This window comes from Anopheles merus, chromosome 2L, assembly GCF_017562075.2.
Source record: "Anopheles merus strain MAF chromosome 2L, AmerM5.1, whole genome shotgun sequence".
Taxonomy (NCBI): Eukaryota; Metazoa; Arthropoda; class Insecta; order Diptera; family Culicidae; genus Anopheles; species Anopheles merus.
This window is the reverse complement of record NC_054083.1, coordinates 30,422,680-30,447,439: the sequence shown is the minus strand read 5'-3', so window position 1 is coordinate 30,447,439 and position 24,760 is coordinate 30,422,680. Positions and strand designations below refer to the sequence as shown.

Here is a 24,760-nt window from a genome sequence, read left to right as displayed (position 1 = left end):
ACACTAAATCCACTCAAACGCATCAGCACCCTTCAGCACGTTGTGCGATGCGTTTCGTCCTTCCGGCTGACAAGCAACTGCACTGCACTTGTATTGCCAAGGGTTCCCTCGAGCCCGAACTATCCCATTCCCTGCTGGGTTTTGCCTATCCCGAAACCAGACGCCCGACACCGGAGCATCCCCTTCCTAGCAAGGCGGCTGGACGAAAGCGAAGGCCATCATCGATAGTGTGAAGTGCCACATTTTGCATACACACACACACACATAAACACCACGGAAAGGATGTGAGTAGATGCATGGGATGTGATGAGGCATCGTCACACAGGCATCGTCGAAACCGGTCGGGCACAGACACACACACACACCCGGAGACAGACGACCTCAATGCAATTACCAATTCGATTTAAAATCTAAATCAGAATCAGAAACTCAACATGTGCATGTGGAAATGCAATTATTATGATGATAGTATTTCAGTGATTTTGTGCAATTGAATTATCAGCCGAGGGAATCGAGTTTCCGGCAACGGGTTTGCTGCGTTGTGGGCAAACGATGGGCGAAGCACAAGACGAGGAAGAGGAATGGCCCGACGGGCGTCTGGCGTCCGTCTGGCCAGCTGCTTGAAGCTGGCAAATCCAAGGCGGTGTCAATGGCACAGAAGTGTGAAATTCGAGTGTCGAACTGCCGAATGGGTGAAATTAACGGTGAGTTTCTGGTGCGTTTCGGAACGGGTCAACAGGGAGGTAAGTAACGGGCGTATAGAAGATCGCAAGCAAAACAAATACATACTGAAATGCTTTTTTCCATCCAATTAAGCGTGATTAAATTGGGAGCGAAAAAAAAAGGTAAATTCATATTTGCTTGCAGCATGAAATTTTCATGTAGAATCGATTTCTCTCGTCGCACACATACATTGTTGTGTCGATGCAATAGGGGTGGAAAACGTGAATTCGGACAAAAAACGAAGCTAATGGGAAAGTATTTACATTACATTGCCGCTTTATCATTCATCCATCATTCGTTAATCAATGCTTTACCGACTCTCCTCTCCTCCAGCCATGCCAGGCTGTTTGTGCAATTATACAATATTTCACACACAAACACGCAAACCAGGAGCTGCCTGAAACGAGGGAGGAAAATAATCAATCGAAGCTTCACCAACCCAATAGGAAAAACTGGCAAGAAATGAAATGGCGCTTCACAATGTGTAAATTTTATGTAAATTAAATATTAACAAGCCATCGCCCTTTTCCGATCGCGATGGGGTGGCAGTAATGGTAATTATTTTTTCCCCAACCTAGAAACAACAGCGGCATTCAGTAATCATTGCGTTTGTAACAATGTTGTACGTGACGGTATTGCTTTGCTTCCTTTTTTTTTAACCATTTTCAACTCGGCTAGATTTGCACGACTGCATAGATAAAGCTTAAACCTTCCTCCCGTCCCCTTTTCTTCCAGCATCACGCGTGCGTGCGGTTGGGGCATCGTAAAGTTAAACTTTTAAATGAAAAAGTTGTCCGTTTAATTAAGATTTCTTCCCTTCTCAGCGTTCTTCCTCACCGTAACGTCCAAAAAGAAGTCAAAGAAAGTTTTGGTAAGCTCGTTCGACAGTACCGACCCGAAGTGATAAAAGGACGCTTTCGTCGAGTGGTCGCGCTTTGAACGCGGCACACCTATATCTACCCCTTTCGGGTTCCTTTGGCCGATGATCTCTCATAAACATTGAAGATTGGTAGTGCAAATTTACGGATTATCTTTACCGCTGCTTCAATGCGAAGCTGTTTCTGGGGAAAGGGTTCTAAGTTCGTCGCTTGCGCTGCTAGTAATTATCAGTCAAATGATCTGCAAAGACCAAGGGCCGATTAAAACCAGTTCGCGAGACGGTTTCACAAGCAGTAAAACTTCCCCCGTGACTGCCCCCCCGAGCGGTGTAGATGGAGAAATCGGAAGGAAATGAATTGGGTGGTATTGGGGGGTGGGGTGTGAATTTTCATAATTTCTTGCAGTGCTTCAGTAAGCAGTTTTTAAGTCTGTTTCGGTAATTTTATGTAACATTGTGTGATATTTAGTTTCTCCTTTCTTTCTTGTAATTACGATCCACAAAGAAGAAGAGATGATACACAGATCTAACTAATTAAAAAAAGATGATTGGAGGGTGCACTTAAAATAAATGCAATTAAACAAGATTCTGCAACATACTTAAAATATACTGACATTGTTTGCACAACTATGTACCAATATTTTAATTTAAACTAGTTAATTAGGTCCGGTTGCAGGGCAGCGCAGCGAAATGTAAAGGGTTAGAGCTGTATTCCGATGTTTAGGCCTAAATTTTTGGTTTCGAAATACAATTCAAATGAGGAACTTATGACGACCCAAACACAATTCAAATGAGGAACTGATGACGACTCATTTCAAATACCAAAAACCAAACCCTTACCAGTTGGGGTACAGTGCCTATACTGGTTCAGAAATTGATCAGAATCTTATGCCGGCCCTGGACCGGATACTGAACCTATACCGGTTCCGGAACCAATACTGAACCCATACCAGTCTAGGACCCGATCACGAACCCATATCGATCCTGGAACCAATTAGGAACCGCTACTGGTCCTGGAACCTATTACGAAGCCATACTGGATCTGGAACCGATCATGAACTCAAACTGGTTCTGGAACTGATCATGAACCCACATCGGTCCTAGAACCGATCATGAACCCATACCAGTTCTGGAACCTATCATGCACCTATACGGGTCCTGGAACTGCTCATGAATCCATACTGATCCTGGATCTGATCATCAACCCATACCGGTTCTGGAACCACTCATGAACCCAAACTGGTCCTGGAACCGCTCATGAACTCATTACGGTCCTGGAACCACTCATACTGGTCCTGTTCCTGATAATGAATCCATACCGGTCCTGGAATCACTCATGAACCCATACTGGATCTGGAACCACTCATAAACTCCTAACGGTCTTGGACCCGATAATGAATCCATACCGGTCCTGCAACCACTCATGAACCTATACTGGTACTGGAACCGCTCATAAACTCCTAACGGGCTTGGACCTGATAATGAATCCATACCGATCCTGGAATCACTCATGAACCCATACTGGATCTGGAACCGCTCATGAACCCATACTGGTACTGGAACCACTCATGAATCGGGTCCTTAGACCGCTATTGAACCAGTAACGGTTCTGAAATAGCTCTCGATTTCATCCCGTTCCTGGAACTGTACCTGTAACTCTTCCAGATTTGGTCAGAGCCTGGAACCGAAACAGTTCCAGTACTAGTACTATTTGTATAGTGATTTACAAAGTGATATTAAACATATTAGCTTCATATTACCTTAAACAACGATCCCGCCGCTGTAAGTCACCTCCGTTCTCGAGGTCGAGGTGATACGAAATACAACCGAGACAACACATTGGGGAATGTTAATTTCATTATTTATTATTTTCTCTTTAAATTATTTAGTTACTTTTCTGTTTTTCCATTATTATCATTTACCATCATATCCATATTGTTTGTTATTATAATTATTATTAATATTACCTTTTTTCATTATTATCAATAGTACTATTGTTATTAGTATTACTCATATGAATAATAGTAATATATATATTCAATATATATATAGTCCCGTTCCACAACTGCACACACCCACACACACACACGAACGCACATGGAGTGGCCCTTGACCGATCAACCAAGTGACGCAGTTGTGTGGCACGGTATCTTAGCGAGTGTATCACGCACACCTTTTCCCTACACTTCCCCAATACGTAATAAATATGATTTGTTTGATTTTCTTTTGCGCACACCACCATTTCGCTTCTTCCCTTCGATTGATCGCTATGACACACACACACGCACATACAATTCATGCATGTTCTTCCTTTCAGAGTGTTGAGTGCTGCTTACATGTCACATTCATTCCTAATGCGCCATCACCATCGCATCCACACACAACCTCGCCTTTTTTTCTCCTTCGTTTGGACTTTTGCTGGACTCACAGTTAAAACACATATACTCGCACGCATCTCATTCCCTAACTATATATATTTGCATTTTGCGGCTTCGAGCTACTACTGCTACCACGCGGAAAACTCCCCACTTTGCCTGTCCATCACCACAGGGATCACGCTCATCTCTCTCTCTCTCTCTCTCTCTCCCACCTCTCTCTCATAACGTGCATAATGCATTTCTTTAGTATTGTAAAACAAATCGGAAACCGATCGCCGAACAGGAGTCAGAAAGGAGTCAGAACACAAAGCGCGATAAAACGAGCAACCAACCAACGTGCTGCAGTGTCGCGTGTGTGTACGTATGTCTATGTATGTGTGTGTGTGTAAGTGTAGGTGTCTGTTTATAAGAAGGCTTACTTTAGATGAAGGCTTCACTAAATAAAATTGCTTGCGCGTGTTTGTAACACGCGCCTTGCACCACATGCTTTAAAATGTCTTTCCCACGGAGCTCCACGGGGCCAACGCGTTCGTGTCGCTTGCGCCTCTATATTGTAGTCGTTTTTTTTTCTTTTCGTTATGTTTTGGATACACTATTTGTACACTATTTACATACATGCTTGTGCTTACGCCGAGTGGCCACTGCCTGCGGGTGGAGACTGTACTAGCCCGGCCGAATGATATATGGGGCTGCCTTGCTCGGCGCATTAGTATCGGTAAAAGCATTCGGAACTCTGGTTCTGGTTCTGGTTTATGTGGTACTGTGGAGGGCTGTGGTAGTTTATGTGGTACTGCCTTCGCGCACAGATGGGTTATTTGTATTTTGTAGCGTTTAACCTAAACTCTGCTTAACATTTTCTGCTGTGATTCTTTGCACAAAAAGGAACGAGCTTTTATCTAGTTGGTTTTTTTTTAACTTTATTTCCAGTTGTATTTTTAATTGGATTCATTTCTCATTGTGTTCCTGTTTTGTTCTCTTATGTGTGAGTGTGTTGGATTAGCTTTGCTTTACATACTTACGTTACACTACATAATTGTGCTATAACTGTCTGCGTGTCACCTGTTGTATATCTATTTGTGTTGCTGCTCTGAATCATTATTGTTTTCCTTGTTCTATTGTTTCAGTTGCTTCCACAAAACAACATTTCTTATGTTTGTTTGTTTGTTTGTTTGTTTCTTTGTGTTTGTTCTTTCTCTCTATTCTGCACACAAAAGTATCAATTCCACCCCTCACCTCTCCCTACCTGGTCCTGGTATGCATACTTGAGTTATCATTCGTTTTGGATAAAGCTATTGGACACTTACTGCGTTTGAATGATCGGTAACAAACGCCCCTCGAGCTACACCCCGCTAGGAAGGAAATGATTGAAATCAAACGACGCCATTTACAAAGAAGTACGGAAAGCATCAAGTTAAAAACGAAACAGGAACAGAGAGCCAAGCCAAGCACTTACGGGGCCGCTCCAGCGCTTAAGTGGAAGTCTGCTTTATCTGCTGCCTGGTTTTGAGGGTTGGTCGTAATCGCGGGAAGCGTTACGCGTTACACGATTACGGTTGCTGTCTATTTTCTCTCCTTTAGTTGTATGTTCGATTCTTAATATGTATTTTTTCCTTCTTCTTCTTCTTCTTCTTCTGGTGTATTTTTTCCTTTCTGTTTCATATTATTATTTATAAGAGCTTATTCTGCCATTTTCTCAACATCCCGTTCACGTTATATCAAATTTTTGGTTCATCTTTTTTTTTAAATTCTTTTTTCATTCTTTTTTGCGTCAAACATTCGTCTGCCAATAGGTTTTTAGGACCACCTTCTATTTTTCTTGTTCTCTCTCTCTCTCTCTCTCTCTCTCACTCCCGCTCACTTGCGTTGATTAGCCTGATGCACAGAACACGGATTTAATTATTTAGTCTACGCTATCAAAAAACAACGATTCGATTAGGATAAGTTTAAACATCATCACCGTAGCCGAAGAAACTCGCTTCAGCCCCTTCCCGCTTGCTCACGCGCAGTACACACAGACAGAAACGCAGGACACACATCCAAGTTGCACACTCTGGTCCTTTTTCCTGTCTTTACTCTAGATCATTTTCGATCTCTCTTGTTGTTTCTATCGATGCCTATGCAAAGAATGATTGGACCGCGCGACTGCTCTTCCGCAACTGGAAGGGTTCGCTTTTGCATCACATCCCTTGTCGTCACATCCACATGTTGCTAAACACACCCTTATTGAATTAATGAACACCAGAGCTTTCAATGAACACACACCGCTCCACTGTGCAATGGGAGAGCACGTGACGCTGTGAGCATACATACATACACCCACACCCACACACACACATACGCACACACAAACGCGCACACGTACATTCGATTTTCCATTCCGTTACCATTTATCACATTTCGATTTCAGTTTCTTTTTTTCCATTTTTTCTTCTTCTCTACTCTGCCCGCTGCTGCATCCCTTTCCTTTCCGATCATGTCTCTTGCTCTCTTTCTCTGTCGGTAGTTTCAAGTTTAATGCCGATTTAAATATGTTGATGTTTCCATGCTAAACAGCAGCTACACGGCGGGGTATAAGATTGATACTGACTTTTACTACTATTGCGCTGTGTGCTGTGGAACGCTGTGAACTTTAATCGCTACCAGCAAGATCAAATGCCTATTTTTGAGAATGAAAAAAGGAAGGAAGGTCCTTCCGTTATACAATGGGAAGGAAAGCTGTAATCGACGTGAAACAAAACAAATAAATAATCCTCGTTAATTTCGCTGATCAAGTCGACCTCTAGCCCGCCGTTTTTCATCTTTTATGTGATTCCACTCATTCCTCCTTCGCTCCCGCATACACCCTCGCTACAACCTCCTGGCACATACTGCTGACCACCATCGAATCATCAAATGTCGATACTAATCATTCGTTAAATAAATATTTATCACAAATTTGTCATACATTCACTTTCACTACACGCACCGGCCTGCCACCTCTGTTACGAGCACATTTTACCTAGGTCTGCTCACCGCTCTGCTTCAAGGTTCGTTATGTGCGGCACTTTTTATAGCCAAGATTGGCCCAGTTTCAAGGGTTTGGATTTTCCCAATTCACTATGCAACAGATCAAATCTTGCTGCTCTTTTTTGCACGTTTGTCTACAAACAATCAACCCCTCCCCCTGAAGCTGGCCACACTCGCGCGCAAATTAAGCCACACATGGTGAACCCTGATCTGCTCTCTCTCTCTCTTCCTCTCTCACTCGCTGTCGGGCTACTCCTAACCATTTGATCTAAAATAAAACACATTTGCATTACTGTTGTTACCCATCATTATTAAAATAAGAAACAAAAAAAGAACGGGGTCTACACAATAAATATATTTTTTGTTTATCTCGTTACCTGGTGTGTATGTATGTGTTTGAAGACAGCACACTCCATTTCTGTCCCTATTTTCACTCCCGGCAGCACAGGCACACACACAAACACACCGTCCCCATCGGTTGCTTACATTAAAAGGAAGTGTAATGCAGTTGCCTACATTTAGGCGCGTTCCGTGGACGAACCGTTCTCCTTCTTTTTTGTCGCCCTTGCCTTACTTGCTTTACTTGTTTTACAAATTTTCCTATCCCAAACTTTCCACCCTGTTGACTTTCCATTTTTTCCTTTTTCTTATCGCTAGAGCCGTTTCACTGTTTTGTTTTTTTACACCACACTCACCCCGCCTGTTTGACATGCACGGGCATTAGTACATTAGTACATTAGTACTGACAATAATCCATGCTAATTGAAACTATAATAGTTAAGATAATAAACGTCTCTCTTTAAAACTCTTTAGCTCCCTCTGTTCAGCAATTTTTTCTCTCTCTCTCTCTCTCTCTCTCTCTCTCTCTATCCATTTTGCTGGTTCTGGTGCTTCACACATTTTCATACTATTAGAAAGATTACACATTCCCAGCCAAGTAGTTGTAGTAGTTAGTAGTAGTCGTAAGTAGTATTAGTAGTAGTGGTAGTAGTTATAGTGGATTCCTGGTGTGCGGTTTATCTTCTTCTTGTTGTTTTTGCTTTTTTGCGTGGTTGTTGCATTCGCTAAATAAAAAGGTGTTTACGCAAGTGTCATTAGTACACACATTATTTAGCTAAAAGGTAGTTTTAGTTTCGCTTTTTTCGCTGTAACTGGCGCTGCGGAGAGCAAACACTGATCTGTTGTCCATTGTTTTGTTTGTTACTCCTTCTATTTTCTTATCCTATTTTTCGCTTTCTGGTGTCACTACTCTCTGGTTTTGTTGCGCTATTTTCATTTATTGTTTTGTTATGTGAGGAAAATGTATGCATTCAGTGGACCCCGTCTTGCGGGGGCAGTTAGTGTTTGTGTCTGTTGCTGTTTTGTTTGCAATTTGAGGTGAACATTTGTGGCACACAAATTGTAGGTTGTTTTTTTTTACGAGCGAGCGTTTGTGTATAGTAGCAGAAACAGTAGTTTGTTTTATTGTATTTTGTTTTTGTTGGTAAATGGCTTTCCGGCAACTGTCTCTATCCGGTAATACGATGCAGCAATATTGATAGTAACAGTAATGAATAGTATTAGTAGTAGTTGTTGTTGTTGTGGTAGTAGCCAGTAGTGGTGGTAGTTAGTATTTCGTTATTATTATCCTTCGGTTTCCTGTTTATTGCAGAACATGTATGACTATTGAATCGAATGTCTTGCCTCATCGACCATGTAAGGAGCTGCTGTTTACTAAGCGATTACTAAGCGATACGTTTGAGTTACACTGTGTTTTGTGTGTGTGTGTGTTATTATTCTTCGATCAGCATTGCATGCTGACGTTCTATGTGTGCTGTTGTGAGCAAGTGTAGGTAGTATTGGGCATATTTGTCTATGAATTATGTTTATCTCTTTGATTGACTCGTCATTATTTCTCCTACGAATGCTTATGCTCTTTCCCTCACGTTTTCTCTCTCTCTCTGTTTTACCACACACTCACACTCACGCATATGACGAAAAAACATGCAAACATGGTTCACACTCACCATCCCTATCCACACTCTGCTATACTTCTCGCACGTGACAAATTGATTTACTTAAATAATACAACTTATAACAAATAGAACATTTTTGCTAGATTCCATTCCATTACACAGACACACAAACACACACATTTCAACGCACACACACACACACACGTACACACCTGCTCATAGAGTTCGTCCTTCCTATCGTCGTCCGCCAGGAACGCGCCCGTCTGTCGGGGAAGAGTGAGAAAGTGAGAGACAGACGTCGTCGGCACGCTTTCTTTCGAATCACACCACAAACGCAACAACGACGCATCCTGGCCACACACACACACACATATTTATCCTTTAACGCGGCCCTGGTTCGCGCTTATTTTTCCCTTTATTCATTGGTTTACTTATTGGTTGCCACCTGGTATAAGTGTAGTTTTGAGTGGGTGTGTGCTTTTTTCCACGTGTTTTCTCTTCCCTTTCTTGCGCTCGATTTCGACTAAATAAACCACGTGTACTTCTCGTACTTCCTTCCCCCCATTTTCAATGCTGTGCTCGCTCACGCTCTCCTAAACCGCATAGGGTGTGTTGTTGCACATCGAAGTTTGTTTTAGTTTAATTTATAATAGTTTTTTTTACAATATTGTTCACCTTCTTTTCCCTTTCTTTACTCCCGTTCGGTTCGTAAATCCAATCCATTCGCGTTTCGTTTCCTTTCTACCGTTTCCATCCTCTCCTTTCGTCTTTTCTCGCTCTCTCTCTCTCGCTCTCTCTCTCTCTACCTATGGTGTTTGCTTTTAAAAATCTAGTTTTATAGTTTAGTTATGCTTAGAAATCTTAAGATACGCGCATAAAATGTACAGCTCGATTCATTTTGTGTATTTATTTTTTTAACCGTTTTCTTCCTTTCCTGTTTTTTTTTTAAATGTACTGCTCCTTTCCTTCATCGCTGTTAATGCTGGCCCGTGTGCAGCCTCCTGTCTTATCTTCTTCAGGCTGTGTTGTTTATGTTAATGTTGGTTGTCACTGGGCAATACAGGAGTATATGGTCAGAGCGGAACAAATCAGTTCCAGCGGCATGTGTGTATGTGTTTTTGTTATAGGTTCTACGATTAATATTTGCTACTTTCTATTTAAACATTGCTGTGACGCGAGTTTTGAGGCTTCGAAGCAGGCTCATGAGCTCGACAGGGGAGAGTTGTAAGGAGCAAAACACAACAACGACAAAAAATCAATCTCAACGATCGATCCAATGTTTCAATGTTGGGGGGGGGGGGTTTACATTAGTTTGAATAAGATTTCACGAATAAAAACATCCAGTGGGTGCGTGTAGAACACGCTTTGCCGTAGAACACAACGACCGGGGTAAGATCGTGGAAAGGCGCCTTCCACGAGTTACAATTCTATGACTAGTATCGGTCACAGTGCAATACAAAATGGAGCAGACGTTACACGTTACAAACGATCCTATTTGTTACCGTTACCGAAGAAAACGATCAACACGCTCGCGCAGTCACAGTAGAGCTAAGATTTGTACTTGGCCTTTCGATTCGTTGCGACCCGCAATCCTATTTGACAGCTTTTGTTTGCTTGCCCCACAAACCTATCCAGTCCATCCCTTACTTTAGCAGCTCATCCCGCATCGCCACCGCAACACGACCAGCACACTCCAGACCCTGTCACTCCATGCCCATTTCTAACTCTTCATCACAAATAGTATCACGACATCGATTAGCTAAATAATTGGGGTACGACACTAAGCGGCTTCGGCCAACGACGGAGGATGCGACGATCGGGCAAGGTGATGCGCGCGAAGGCAGGCCGAATTCAAAGACTGCTCACCGCACTGCCCACGATGCGTCGTCCACCGCCACCGCCGCTTACCGTCGGTCACATCGTGAAGGGTGCGTGGCCCGGTTCCGCGCCCGGGCCGGTCGCTTCCGATGGCCGCGCGCTGCCTAACGATGTCGGGGAGGACGCCGTGGACGAGGAGGACACCGACGAGGAGGTCGGTGAGGTGGCCGCCACCACCGCCGGCGTGGGAGGAGATCGATAGTGCTGGTTGTGATTGTGGATGCCGGCACCGGGCGCCGCTAAGCTTAAGCCGCCGCGACCATCGACTCGAATGTTGCTGCCAGCGGTACTGCCGCTGCTACCGCTACTACTGCCGCCAACACCGCACCCGACGCGATTGTTGTTGGCGTGATTGCTACTAATAACGCTACTACTGCTAGGTCCATAGGATCCGCTTATGCTACCGAGGGCGCCGCCGCCGCCGACGTTGTTGTTGTTGTTGAGACTGGCGGTGCTGCTAGTGTGGCTACTGCCGGGCAGCACGCCCGTGCCAGCACCTTGATGATTGTTGTTAATATTACTGGTGTGCTTCATGCCACCGCCGCAGGATGACGAGGTGGAGGAAGCAGAGGACGACGATGACGACGTCGACGAGGAGGACGACGATGATGATGATGAAGTGGAAGATTTAGTGGCTTTACCTGGCAAAAACCGGAAAATCTTCTGCAGCTTGTCGACCGATTTCTGCTGACAGGTGGCGCTGCTGCTGCTGTTCGTGGTGCCACCGCCTAAACTGGGCCCGGGTGTGGCCGCTGCCAGACGGCCACCGTCGCCCGCCGGCCGTCCGGCGATTGTCTTCGCGCTGCCGTAGTAGCTCGCGACGTCTACCATGGAGCTGGCGAGGCTGGAGCTGCCGCCGGTACCGGTCATGGTGGCGGTGGTGGTGGTGCCGTGCGTCGTGATCCCACCCGTCGACTGGTACTGCACGGGCACGTCACGCACGGTCTTGTTCGGTGGGGCTTTCACGTACGTTCGAGGTATTTCCGATTGCTGGAAAGGAGAAGAGAGGAAGGGAGAGTTGGGATTAAAACGAAGGTCTTTTAGCGGTGGTTTGAGATGGATAATTCGTTCAACGGTTGTAACAAGATATACCAGATTCTCAAGACATCCTCAATTACCCGCAAATTCCTAAATTCTGAGCTGGAAACTAGTGGAAATCTGCCTTGCAGTAGTTGTTACGCATGCCAACAGATTGCATTCTTAAAATTTTTGAATCAAGAATAGGAAAATTCCATAGATAACCTAATAATTATATTAATACAAATCTTGGGAAAGACCTAGCAACGACAGCTTGATCTAAAAGTAGTTGAAGATCTTTAATATAGCTACAATTTACCATCGGAAGAATTTCTTAATTTCTGAATCAGAAGTAGGATCAGGGCATCTGAATTTCGATGTCTAAATCCTCCTTCCGGCGACATTGGCTCCTCATTCTTAGGATTTGACTCATCTATCCGGAAGGTTTTAGTGTTCAACACGACTCTGCGATCCTGCCGATCCTTCGTGTGACTTGTGCACGGAAAGCAATAGCATTAACAGTAGTATCCAATATTTTGTAAGAACATCAATCCATATATGTTGAATATGTACATCATACACTCCACATGTATGTAATACTGAGTAATAAATTCTGGAAAAGAACCTAAAGCACTCTCAAATGGACATCTCTATGTAGGGCATGCAGTCAACTTGCTAGAATCACATTTCTATGTCACATACCTAGAAAGCCACTGGAAACAACAAAGACCGACCATTATTTCTTGCACAATATTCAACGTTCGTACAAAGCACACTGCGTACATCGAACGAGCAGTGCATTCCGATCAAATCCAATAATGGTGATGAAGCAAAGTACACATCCTTCTCGTCATACCCTTCGGCAGTAGCAAGCAGGACCAGCGTTTGACCTAGTTTAAGTTTTGCTGCTTCAGTTTTTCACTGCTTTCGTGCCATTCCAGCCGAGAAACAATAGTGTCCCGCGGGTTACATAAATGAAAATCCTCAACCAGGACCGTCTCCCTCCCCCTGGGGCCAGTGTCCACGAAGTAGAACGAGCACAGGGACGGTTTGCCGTTTAGCTGGAGTATGCTTGACGCTCTTTCTCCGGCCTTTACTGCAACAATTTATGGTTCCCTTGTGGCTGACGGAATGTACTCGCCGAGCGAAACAATCGCCAAAACCAGGTCAACACCAGCAGCAAAACCAAGCTTAAGGACACACACACAAAACCCAGTCTTTCGACCCGTCCTAAACCCGTTGACTTGACTAGGTCAAATTGTGTGCTTTTTCCCTTATTTTTTTTGTTTTTGTTCACGAAGCTGTAATAAGTTTCGTCGCTATTCAGCCCGCAGTGGGACATCGTGACGTTGAAGGTGTTGTTCAGATTTTCCACCACATGCACTGTACGGGAGTGCGCACACTGTTTTCGAGTGGAAAAGTTCTCACCCGCCCCAACTGCACGACTCCACGGGTGTTAGTTGCTTTCCAATGCACGTCATTTGCGTTGCCCGTCTACTGCGTCATCGCAGCCGCAGCACACGTGTGTGCAACGCGCTCGTCTGGGAAAGCACTGCAGCACACGCCACGCCACGAGCAATGCATCTTCGGACGGCGTGACAGGGTGTGTTGGCGGTGCCAGCGTGGAATGCAAACACAGTCTTGACAAGCACACACGAACACACACACGCCGGGTGGCGGATGATTAAATCATAAAGTGGTTGAAGTGATCTGACTAATGCTTTACGATCCGATCGCATTTTACAGTGTTTTAGCCCACTCTCACTCACACACGTTCTCAATTTGCGCGCGTTTGTGTGACCGGATGTAGTGCGAGATGTGAATGTGAGTTTGTGTGCTGCTATCGATAGGTCGATTGAGTCATTGTATGATCACGAGAGCGGTCTGATTATTATGTGCCTATTCCATCACGAATCACGTGTAGACATTACACGAATGTCAATCACTGGCCGAGCTTTAATGACCAATTGCTAAGCCGTTCATTTCAGGTTAATCAGGGTCTGGTTCACTTGTATTAACTGTCTTCAGGAATAGGCGTCTATCATGCCCCTTACTGATAGCTGGCCACGTCTTTCCAAGGCTACTGATTTAAACGTTTCACTAACACATCCTGGAGTTTGCCTGAGGATTTTGGACTATTTCTCAAGGGTTTTTGTCAATCTCCCAAATATTTTTGTAACAAACATACAGCCTGTTAGCTTCAAAGTAGTAGACAAGTAGTAGGAAGTATTCAAAAATAATACTGTAAGAAATTCTTGGAAACCTTTATAACTAACATATGAAGCATCTTTACCCGAAAACTACCCGTAAAGCAGTACCTAAACAGAGCTCCAATTTCCTCGCGTTCAACTCAAAAGATCGCACTCCAAAAAAGGGACAACCTAGGCAAGACTTCAAGTAAACCTACCTGGCACGGTGTCCGTATCCGCAGGTCCCGATCCGGACCAAACTCCCCGTCCGGCAGCGGCACATGGTAGATGCAGTGCGGGAATCCGCTCGTCACCGGGTTGGAGCTGGCCGAGCTGCCGATGCTACTGCCACCGTACGAGCTATTGCTGTAGTGCGTCTTATAGTTGATGCTACTGCTACCACTACTACTACCACCACCACCACCACCACCGACGTTGTTCGATTGGTGCGGAATGAACAGATAGGATTGATTGTGGTTGTTGCTGCGAAAGTTGCTACTGGTGGTGCTGCTCAGTATCAGATCGCTGCTGCTGAACCGCAGGTTGCTGTGCCCGGTCGCCACCGCCGTCTGCTGATGATACTGGTGTGGATGATGATGGTGATTGTGATGATGATGATGGCGGTGGTGGTTTTGCTGCGATTGTTGCTGCTGTTGCGCTGACTGTTGCTGCTGTTGCTGCTGTTGGGGAGTTTGTTGCGATTGTTGCTGCTGCTGCTGTTGCTGCTGTTGTGACTGCTGTTGGTGATGGAAGCCCGCCCGTTCGTTCCTTAATGGAGGTGATCCGATGGAACCGCGGGCAGGAACGCCGAGCCGCTCCATCCCCGCGCAGCCCGGTGACTGTACCGATAGCATCTGTGGGTGAGGCAAGAGAGAACGAAAAAGGTATTAGTGAGTTTCTAGTAGAAAGAAGAACTAATAGTAGTGCCACGAATGCTTCCCCCCCCCCCCTCCAGAAACAGGAAAGTTTTACCGTGGACCAGACAGACCAAACCGACAGACAAGGCGTACAGACACGCGCGCAAAAACAAAACATGTCTCGATGGGGGAATTGTTCTTCGATTGCCAAACGTTTGCCGCATACCGAGTCGGCTGCGCACCCAGCGCTGCAATTGCTGAAGTTGCAAAATGCAAATGCCCACCGACACCTTCACAGACAGACACACACACACGCTCCTTTTACGAACGAAACGCAGTGAATCGATTGAAGCAGTTGGGTATGTGCAGCAAGCAAGGTGAAGTTTGTTTGCTTTGCTGTTGAGGTTCTTAGTCTCACACCCCATCCTAAGGTGCCCAAAATGTGCGTGTGGTTGGGTGAGTAATAAACAAATTAATTAATTAATTGCCCAAGCTAATGGAATGCTAATTGCTGGCCAGAAGGGGCAGAGCAGCAGGGGCATTTCGCAGGGTCTCCGTCACAAATGGCTGTGCGCAACCGATTTTGCAAATTGGGCCAAAATTTCATTCCACCACCCTTGCACGGCTTGTTTCACCTATGGATGGGGAAGAGAGGGCAGCAAAGGTAGAACAGCAACAAATCGAGCCACTGGCGTGGAGTGCTACGAGTGGCCAGACAGACAGACAGGCCAGATAGCACGGACGGGTGGTGACTGGGGCGATTAATTATTTTCACATACATGGAGTCAACCTGTGGAGTGATATTGTAATTTATTACAGTTAGGGGAAATAATTATCATATTATCTAAATTCAATTTTAGAACACAGAAAGACAAGCTTTCCACACTTTTTCTTTAAAGTTGATAAAAACGCCTAAACGCTCAAGCAGTAACCTGCCACGAGGGGGACATTACATTACAGTGCACGGCCATAATTCATTGCCGAAAGTCTTTTGCCCGCTTTGGTTGGATCGCGGAGGGAGCTCGCAGCGTCATTTAAATCATGTGGCGGAATGCAAACAACAAACGGTAGGCAAAAAATAGCACCACCATGGGGCACCGGTACCGATGCATGCACCAATGACAGGAATGAATACCGCGCAACGAATACAAAGAACGCGTAGACGCCTGAGGAATTTGAGGTTTTAAGAACGCAAACAGCAAAGAAGCTTCGCTCTGCTGGGAAGCATTTAATCCTTTGCAAAAATGCGCCCAAGAGTAACGATGACAGCCGAAAGTGGGTGAAAATCGGACGATCGGCTGTGTATATTTTCCTCTCAGTGGTTTTTTCACTACTCTGCCTCCTCTCCTTTTTGCAGCCGAAAAGGGTGCAATAAAACGTTACACCGCCCCGACAAGTCGCGCTACACTATCATTAACAAACGCGTATGCGTGTTCAACAAGGGCCCATGTTTTGCGCCCACTTACACGAAAGCCGCTCTAATTGAGCTCTAATATCGATGTCGGTTGGGGCGGGGTGGTAGCCCAGACGAATTCAATTAAAACAACGGCACAAGGGAAGCTTTCGTCGATGAGGCGAAATTGAACAATAAAAAAGGCGAGCAAGAACTAGCCAGCGATTGCGCGTCCAATGCAGTATTATCACTTGTTGAGCGTTTTGTTCAATGATTGGAGGCACACAGACACGGAGGAGAAGGTGGTGGTGAAAATGCAGTCAGCAGGCAAGTCAGCCAATCGATCAATGATGCGTTTTGATGATCAGTTTGGATGATCTTTGTGTGGTTTTCTGCATATAGTACGCAGTTTTGGTCCATGTAAACCCTCCAGACATCATGTTCTCCAGAGAGAAAGAGAGCAGGTTTTTGTTGCTTATGGGGAAATAATACACTCGGAATTGCAATCTGTGCAATGACATGCATTGGAGAAGAGCCGTTGGTTCTCTGCTTCGAAGAACACACTAATTATGGAGCCGACTCGACTATTCAGCTACCACTGATGCACTAACGGGCAAGTTAGCGGAGAGCTGCAAATGTGCATTGGCGGAGGTTGTGATTGCTATTGTGTGTGATGAAATTCAGGCTGATCTAATGGTCCGTTTCGCCTTGAATTGTCCAACCACACACAAACACACAAATGCATGCACACTTAAGTTCTCTATCTCTCTTTGGTCGTCCTTCCCACTCATCGTCCTCTGCTTGCCACCCCGTACGCAGCGTCATGATTATGTTGATTACTCTCAATTGGGTTTGATAGTGGAATTGGTTCAATGTTGCCATTTCTCAGGAAGACAAGGCACACACGATTCGCGCGCAGAAGATGAAATTGAATTTCATGGCAAAACCACACACACACACACACTCTCTGCTGAAAAGGTGGTTAAGTGCGAAAAGAAGATTGGAATACAAAAAAAAAACAAAATTTCTTACAAATTGCAATTTGAGTGCTTTGGTTAGGGCCGTTAGTGCGTCGAAGATACGCTACAAACGGTAATGGGCACTCGAAGAGGTGTGATCAGTGGAACTTTACAACTGAGATTTACGGTGGTTTAGGAGCGTTCAGTAGAGAGGAAAATTATTGTAGGCAAATGGCATTACCCTGATCAAGATACTCAGCTCAGAGGGCCGTGAGGACCCACTGGAGATTGAAACCAACGATCAGGGGCGCACTACCTCAATATGAGATGAACAAGATAATTGTCTTTTGAGTCGAAATTCCACTGTGCAGTTGAGCGAAAAGGGAAAATCTTTCTATTTTATTATTAGAACATTAGGATCAATGTCAAAAAGGAAAGTAAAAAGGAAAAGGGTTAGGACGACTTCCAAAACCCCGTACAGCCATCAATTCCAAAAAAGCTCACTTCTACACACACCAAATGCACCAAACCAAGTGCAATAAATTCGAGTGAAATCCCCCAACCCACAGATTAAATCTAGCAGATCGCATCCACAAAACTGCAAACGTTCCAAACAGTTCTCGAATCTTCAGACTGTACACTGGTACCGACCATTGATGATCATGATTTGCATTGTAGCGTCGTCTATTAGTATGCACGCGGGTCGTCGGTGACCTTCACAAGCTTGCTTTGGTTGAGATTTGTTAGCCTTGTTGTAGACCCTCCTCTCGCCTGGACCAGCTACAAAAATTGGCAGCAGCGTTGACCTGCCGCACCAGTGCCGGCCATCCCCCACAGGCTGTATAACAATGACACAAACGTTGCACATACTTTTCATTTTTTTTTTTCTGTTTCGTGTCCACCAATGCACCGTAGGTTCTGATTTTTCTGAACACTCCTTCATCTCTCCCTCACGCCAAAAGCTTGTCAGTTTATCTTTCAGACAAATCAGTCACCCTGCCGAAAACGAAATCCTGAGACAGACACACACACACACACACACACACACACACACACACACACACACACACACGGGATGGGGGAGAGATGTTTCGAAGATGTTGTGTTGTTCGAATTGCAAGAATATATCCCCAAAAACACACACACACACACAGCGTTCCTCATCCCGAGATGCAATCGTTATTTGCAATGATGGTTGCGTCTTCTTCTCTGGCGTGCTTTTGAGAATGGAACGGAACACCAGGACCGAGCCAAACACAACCCCACCAGGCGACTATGCCAAGAAGAGAATGGAGGAGGAGGAAGAGGAAAAAAAGAGCACCGGAGACACGAAAAGCAAACATACAATTCGACACCGAAACAGACAAAATGTTCAACGAGCGTGCCCGGTCTACATCGTCGTCGTCGTCGTCGTCGTCATCGTCTGGACGGCCACTTGATGGAAGTGTTGCAGTGCACTGCGCGTGGTCAGGGGAGAGGCTGTCGAAGGAACAATCGTAGCAGCAGCAGCAGCAACCCCCATGGCGGTCATGTCTGCACAAACGGAACGTGCTAAAATGACCGAATCGTGCTGAATTGCACATGCAGATGGCCAACACAAACAGCGGCAGCGTGCGTTTCGTCGCAGCACGAGGTGTCTGGTCTGGTGTGTTCCCCCACCTTCTCCCCGCTCCCTTGCCCCATCCTCACGCCTTTGGTTTGGTACACTGGTCATCAACCTCCGTTTGCGCGGAGTGACTTTTCGGGCGAGCCAGTTCCGAAAAAAAGCAGAAAGAATTGCAGCGGGGTGTCCTCAGTGGTTTTCGGCTGTTTGGCGGGGGGAGTTTGCATTTCGACTGACAAAGCGCAAATTTAAACCCAGACATATCCACACACACACACACACGCAGTGCTCTCCTTCCAAATATGTTCCCTCGTAGCTTACCGCGCCGCCAGACACAGTTTGAGTCAATAAACATGCAACTCTTTTATTGTTGCTATTCATCCGATGTACGATGTTTTTTTTTGTATCTCTCCCCTGCATGAAGAGGGTGTTCTTGTTGGGAGGGTGAAAAGGGTCAAGAATTTAACCACATACTGCAGCCAACCAACCACAAACAAAAGGTATCCAAAACCTCAAAACATGACAATTTCGTTGCTTCGCGCGATGTTCAGGTCTCGGGTGTTTTGTGTCGCGATGGGTTTGACTTGTTTCCCCTCCCCAGCATACACAATACATTAACATTTACAAGATCTCGTGACGGGTTGCTTTGGAAGATTAATCATGCTTCGATTCGATAATTAATTAGGTGCTATATGATGCATAACTTCCCACAGCGCACACACAAAACGGGTCTCCTTCGCGTCCAAAGCCAAAACGGTGCGATTAGATAGTGCGAAGAAGTCGTGCACCGGGCGCGAACGACTCGAGACAGATCGCTATAGCGAGAGAGAGCGACCGCCTCGAAACCTTCACGAAGATTTATTGACGACCACCAGCCCGGAATGTGTGTGTGTGTGTGAGCTGGACACAACAGCAACGGTACGGAAACACGACGACACGATCGCGAAGGCTGCAGAGAGCGGAAAGAATGCATCGAAAATGAAGCTGATAAAAATAAATGGCAAATCATAGCAGTTTAACAAGCAATCTCCTCCATCTCTCCCTGCTCCTCCCCCCCCCCCCCTGGCATCTCTTAACAAAACTTAACAACAAAACAGAGGGAGGGAAAACGTCCAATCTCCAGGCCCAAAGGAAGCCTCGCCAGAGACCCACGAGTGTGATGTATCGTGTTTGCTTTGCGTTCGATTTCAGGTTCGGCGTGGTTGCTTTGCCGGCGGCATGGGTGATCGATGATCGTACGCGCGCGTCGCTGGAAAAAAATGCCACGACACGTCAAGATGCATCCCCTTTTCGGGGAGGATGGAAGGCTTATGGAACATGATATACCGCCAACCACCGACCATCACAAAGTGCTGTCGCCTCTCTCGCCCACCTGCGGATCCGGGGCGGCATTTCGCCCGATGGGCGACCAGGTGGGCGTCCGTAACAGTTTGCCAACGAAGTGCAAGTCTCGCTCTCGATCGACGTTAACGTCTCTATTTCGCAGCGTCGTCGAATTAATTTGTTTTATTTCTTGCCTTTTTGGTGTGTTAATTCTACTCGAAGGTGGTTCGGGCAGAAGGTGTTTTTGTTTTTCAAACCATCAGGTGGGACAAAGGTGGTTGTGTTGTATTTTTAGTACAAAAAAAAAGTTAATTAATGTGAAAAGACAATATTAAAATACAGCATAGCGTTTAACCAAACCAGTACAGAATTTCATAAAACAATGAATTTAAAAAGTAGTTGCTAGAAATAAATGATTTAAATTTAAACAATACTCTAACAATTCAAAAAAATCTAATTAAAATATTTTTATACGTTTGCAGTAAATAAAATTTCTTATCACAATGCTCTAAAACGTAACAAGTAATCGAATTGCTCATTGTTGAAACTCATTATTTTGAAAACATAACCATCGTCGGATTACTTATGGCAATAAACAGGACACAATCTATTATTTGTTAATTTGTTAAATTGAATTGTTCCACGCTTTTCCACGCAGTTATAAGTAATTAAAAAGTAATTTATTACTAAATGAACCAATGTCTAGAGTCCTTACTTATCTAGAGTCCACAGTTTTAATATTTACCACTTTTTAGAGAAATTTGATTCGCAAAACTTACTTTAAAATGAATATTTATCATGTTGTATTGATGAAGCGTTTTAGTTGTGTTATTTTGAATTATTTTTATCTCTAAACTAAAAGTAACGTCAATCAAAAGAAAGTAAATTAAAGCAAAGCTAGTAGTTAATACAACACTTGCTTTAAGCGTGCAATTTCAGAGGAAAAAGTCTGAGAGCAGCAAAACAAACAACCCATAAACAACTGTCCCATGAGCAAACATTTGTAATTGTTTATTAATTTCCCAATAAACACATAGAACTGAAATAAATCAACCCGTGCTTAACCCGTTTCTCAGCTGGCCGCAACAATTAACCATTCCCACATCCTTGACCCAGTAATGTCTGTCGCCGCAATCGCCTCAATCGTTCCCGTTCGCAAAGCATTCCCGTGACCGTGGAGACGCATGGTCGATGAAAGCCACCGCGAGTGTCTCCGCTAACGTGCAATCATCAAGAGAAGGCCAAAGAAAGAAAACAAAAACTCACGATTCCAATCATGGCACAGGAGGAGGAAAAACTTGCGATGAAAAATTAAAGCCACAAGTCCCCTTTACTCTTGTGCACGTTGGTCTTCTCGTTCGGATCCGGTCAGCTCGAACCACACGCAACACGGCGTAAAGCGATTTATTTATTATTCAACCACCCATCAAAATACTGCCATCGTTTTTAATGCGAGCAATTAAAATTAGCCTTTTCGCCTTCGCTGCAACGGTCCACCAAATGGTCCTCCAACAAAACGCCGTTGCCGTCTGCCAGCCCCCGTGGTGTGGTGTGGTTTGTCACTCGATTATTGCATATCCCACCCATCATTGGTGTGCTGCTTGCTGGTGGGAATGCAGTTTGTGTGTGTGTGTGCTACATGCCACTGAGACTTTCGCTTTCGCTTGGGAAATGATAAACCTCCGCCCATACTGCCCCGATTCTCTGCACCGCAGGGTTGGCCTGCTTTTATTTGTTTATTTATTTATGCTGTTTTTTCTTCGTTTTTTTCTGCCAACCTGTCACCCTCACTCCTCCATCAACTCAGCTGTCACGTCCTATCGTCGCGTGAGCGCGTTAGTTGCGCAAAGCGGGAACAAACCGCTGCTGTGAGAAAATGGTTGTTCATTCGATCCGTTGCTGTGGCCATTGCTGGCGTATTTCATTAGACTGTGTTTGTCACCCCACTCGCGATTGTTGGTCGCCCGACGGCCAACGGTAGTTCGTAGAAATGGTTACCGAGCCTTAGGAGGGCTTTGGCGACACAACAACAGTGCGCACTTTGTTTTGGTGAAATTGTTGACTGTCACTGTTTCTTTTTTTTTCTTTTATTTGTCCGGGCCGGGTCGGGACGCGCGACGCGCCATTTCGAAAGAAATCCGCGGGAAACTAGACGCCCAAGTAGGTCGGCGGTGTCCGATGGGCCCCCTCCTTCCAGGGCGTAAATAAGTATTGGCGTAACGGGGTTTACTTCCCAGAATATAATGGATGAAAGTGCGTTCCAATGCATTTTTTACACTTTCTTTAAGGGCTAGAGGGTTTGAAAGACTAAACAATAGCTTAACTTTGGCACTGCAGTAGGCGCTGGTGTGCATCATTCAAGCAGTAAAAATGCAATAGGAAAGCAATCGTTGGATGTGTGATAACAGGCTTACAGTTTGAATGAAAAACAACTTTCTACAAAAAACAGCATGGGACAAAATACTCTTTTAAAGAATTGAGGAACATTTTTCCATGCGAAACTTATCAAAAAGCAAAATTCAATAAATAGCATGCAATTAAAATTGAACTAGTAAGGCACAATAAATAAATAAAATTGATACAAACGAAAAATTGCCTATAAACACGATTTATAGCCCACCTGCAGTGGCTCTCAAACAGTTGATTAGAAAAGTTATTTGAGGAAATTTATATAATTCAATATCATGTCCAAGTGTTCACAATTAACCTACAGACAACTCGCTCATCAAAATTTGTCCAAAGGATACAACTTTCTGGGTTGTTTTATTACGATTGATGACTATGGACCTCATGTCGCCCAACAACAGGCTTTGTTGTTTATTAAAATTTAGCCTGACAAGTTACCCGTATTGCTAAAAAACCTAAAAACTATTTGGCACTTGTTTTCCGTTTCTTAGATAGATGTACCATAAATTGTTTGACTTCGTATCACGTTGTTGCACAGACAACATATGATAATCTTTCATGTTGAAACAAAAGAGATGCTAAGAAAGATTACACATTGAATGGCATCCAGCATTCATAGCTCTAGCCAGCTAGAGAATTGGCTACGATATTGGCAAAATACTGCGCAAAGGTTGAGTACACCATACATTTAGTGAGCTGTATTTGGGGTTTACGATTAGTCTTGTCTCTTTTTCTTTTTTTTTTCAATCCATCCCATTTAGTAAAAAAATCTTCAAAAACATCAACATTCTTTAAATAATTGATCAAAGTAGGCTACTTCTTGACAACCACGTCATAACAGAGTAGGATTGCAAAACAGAAAATTCTATTAGTCGAGCCCACTGATCCACAAACAGAGTCATGAAGCTCATGATACTCTGCAGGTTCTTGCTGGCTCTAATGGCAGCGAACCTTACTGCCGGCGAGACAGAACACCATCTGAGCTCCATTTTCCTCTCCGGCGAGTACACCAACTACTGTCAGTTGGAATGTCCCGGAGCTCAGCAGCACACACTGTGTGAAAGGGTAAGTAAGAACCAGTTTTTTTCTACAAATTTTCACTGAATAATCAATTTCTGACCTTTCTCATTACAGCAAACCATTCTGGCCCGCTCCCCCGAGCACTGCCCCAACTTCCAGCAACTCCTTGGCAACTCCGACCTCTGGACCACCATCCTGGACGCGCACAATGGCGTGCGGAATCGGTTTGCGATCCGCTTCCAGGTCACCAACATGAAGAAGCTCGTCTGGGACGCTGAGTTGGCGCGGATGGCCCGGCTACATCTGGCCAGCTGCGAGCGCTACGAACCCGACCCTTGCACCCAGCTTCAGAACCCCTCCGTCTACAGCCGCGATTACCGCAACGTGCGCCAAAGCAAAGCGTTCGTGACCGAGCGCTACCTGCCCAAGTACTACGCATTTGACGTCCTGCGCAACTGGTATCTGCAGAAGGACGAAACGCCCGATCCGAAGATAACGGCCAGCCTGCAGATGCAGTACTCGGTGCTGAACAACTTCACCCTGCTGACCTGGGCCAGCCTGGAGCGGGTCGGGTGTGCCGCGGCCAAGTATCGCGACGGTTTCCAGCTCGTGTGCAACTACTTCCCGTTCTACTCGCTTGCCGAGCCGAGTGCCGAGCTGGGCCTGCCGGCACGGCGCTGTCCCCGTACCTTTCCCCTGCGCAGCAAAATCTTCGAGGGGCTCTGTACGTTCGAGCTGGATGGTGCGGTGAGCCGGCGGGTTTCCCGTCTGGTGGCGGCGATGCTTCCGCTGGTTTGGCTTTGGCAAACGACACTGCACCAGCAGTTGGAGCTGTTATAGGGAGGAGCGTGTTTGAATACTTACGGGTACCGGCAGGTGGTTCAAGTTGGCGTCTAGAGGAGCAAGATCGTCGGTGAGGAACTGGATCGGCAGCGTCAGCGCTTCGGCGGTCGCTCGCGTACCGGTGGTCGTCGCACGCAGGCAGCGAAACACGCCGAACAGCCCAAGGACCAGGGCGCAGAGCACGGAGAACGACACCAACCCGTAGATGTAGCCTGGAGGTGAGAAAAGGGCAAAAAAGACGATGTTTTAGGGAGTTGTAATGAAGAAATAGATCTTTGTAAGAGAAGTTGGCAAAAGAAAATTATCCCCCAATAAGGCAACTGTGTAGCCACC

At 45.2% G+C, this 24,760-nt stretch overlaps 2 protein-coding genes across 2 annotated transcripts in view; one reads left to right on the top strand and one right to left on the bottom strand.

Moving 5' to 3' along the window:
* Nucleotides 1–4,553: 4,553 nt before the first annotated feature.
* The window catches only part of LOC121594831 (homeotic protein female sterile), a 147,878-nt gene continuing 127,671 nt past the window's right edge, over nt 4,554–24,760 (bottom strand). The window contains exons 3-5 of the mRNA XM_041918534.1: nt 24,449–24,639; nt 14,242–14,877; nt 4,554–11,807 (exon numbers count right to left, since the gene is read on the bottom strand). Of these exons, the coding sequence (XP_041774468.1) occupies nt 10,854–11,807; nt 14,242–14,877; nt 24,449–24,639 (1,781 nt within the window). The 3' untranslated portion in view covers nt 4,554–10,853. The remainder of the gene's footprint in view (nt 11,808–14,241; nt 14,878–24,448; nt 24,640–24,760) is intronic.
* On the top strand, nt 23,359–24,754 carry LOC121594830 (venom allergen 5-like). Its single transcript, XM_041918533.1, has 2 exons — nt 23,359–23,629; nt 23,699–24,754. The coding sequence occupies exons 1-2, from the start codon at nt 23,465–23,467 to the stop codon at nt 24,422–24,424; spliced, it is 891 nt and encodes a 296-aa protein (XP_041774467.1). The 5' UTR covers nt 23,359–23,464; the 3' UTR covers nt 24,425–24,754.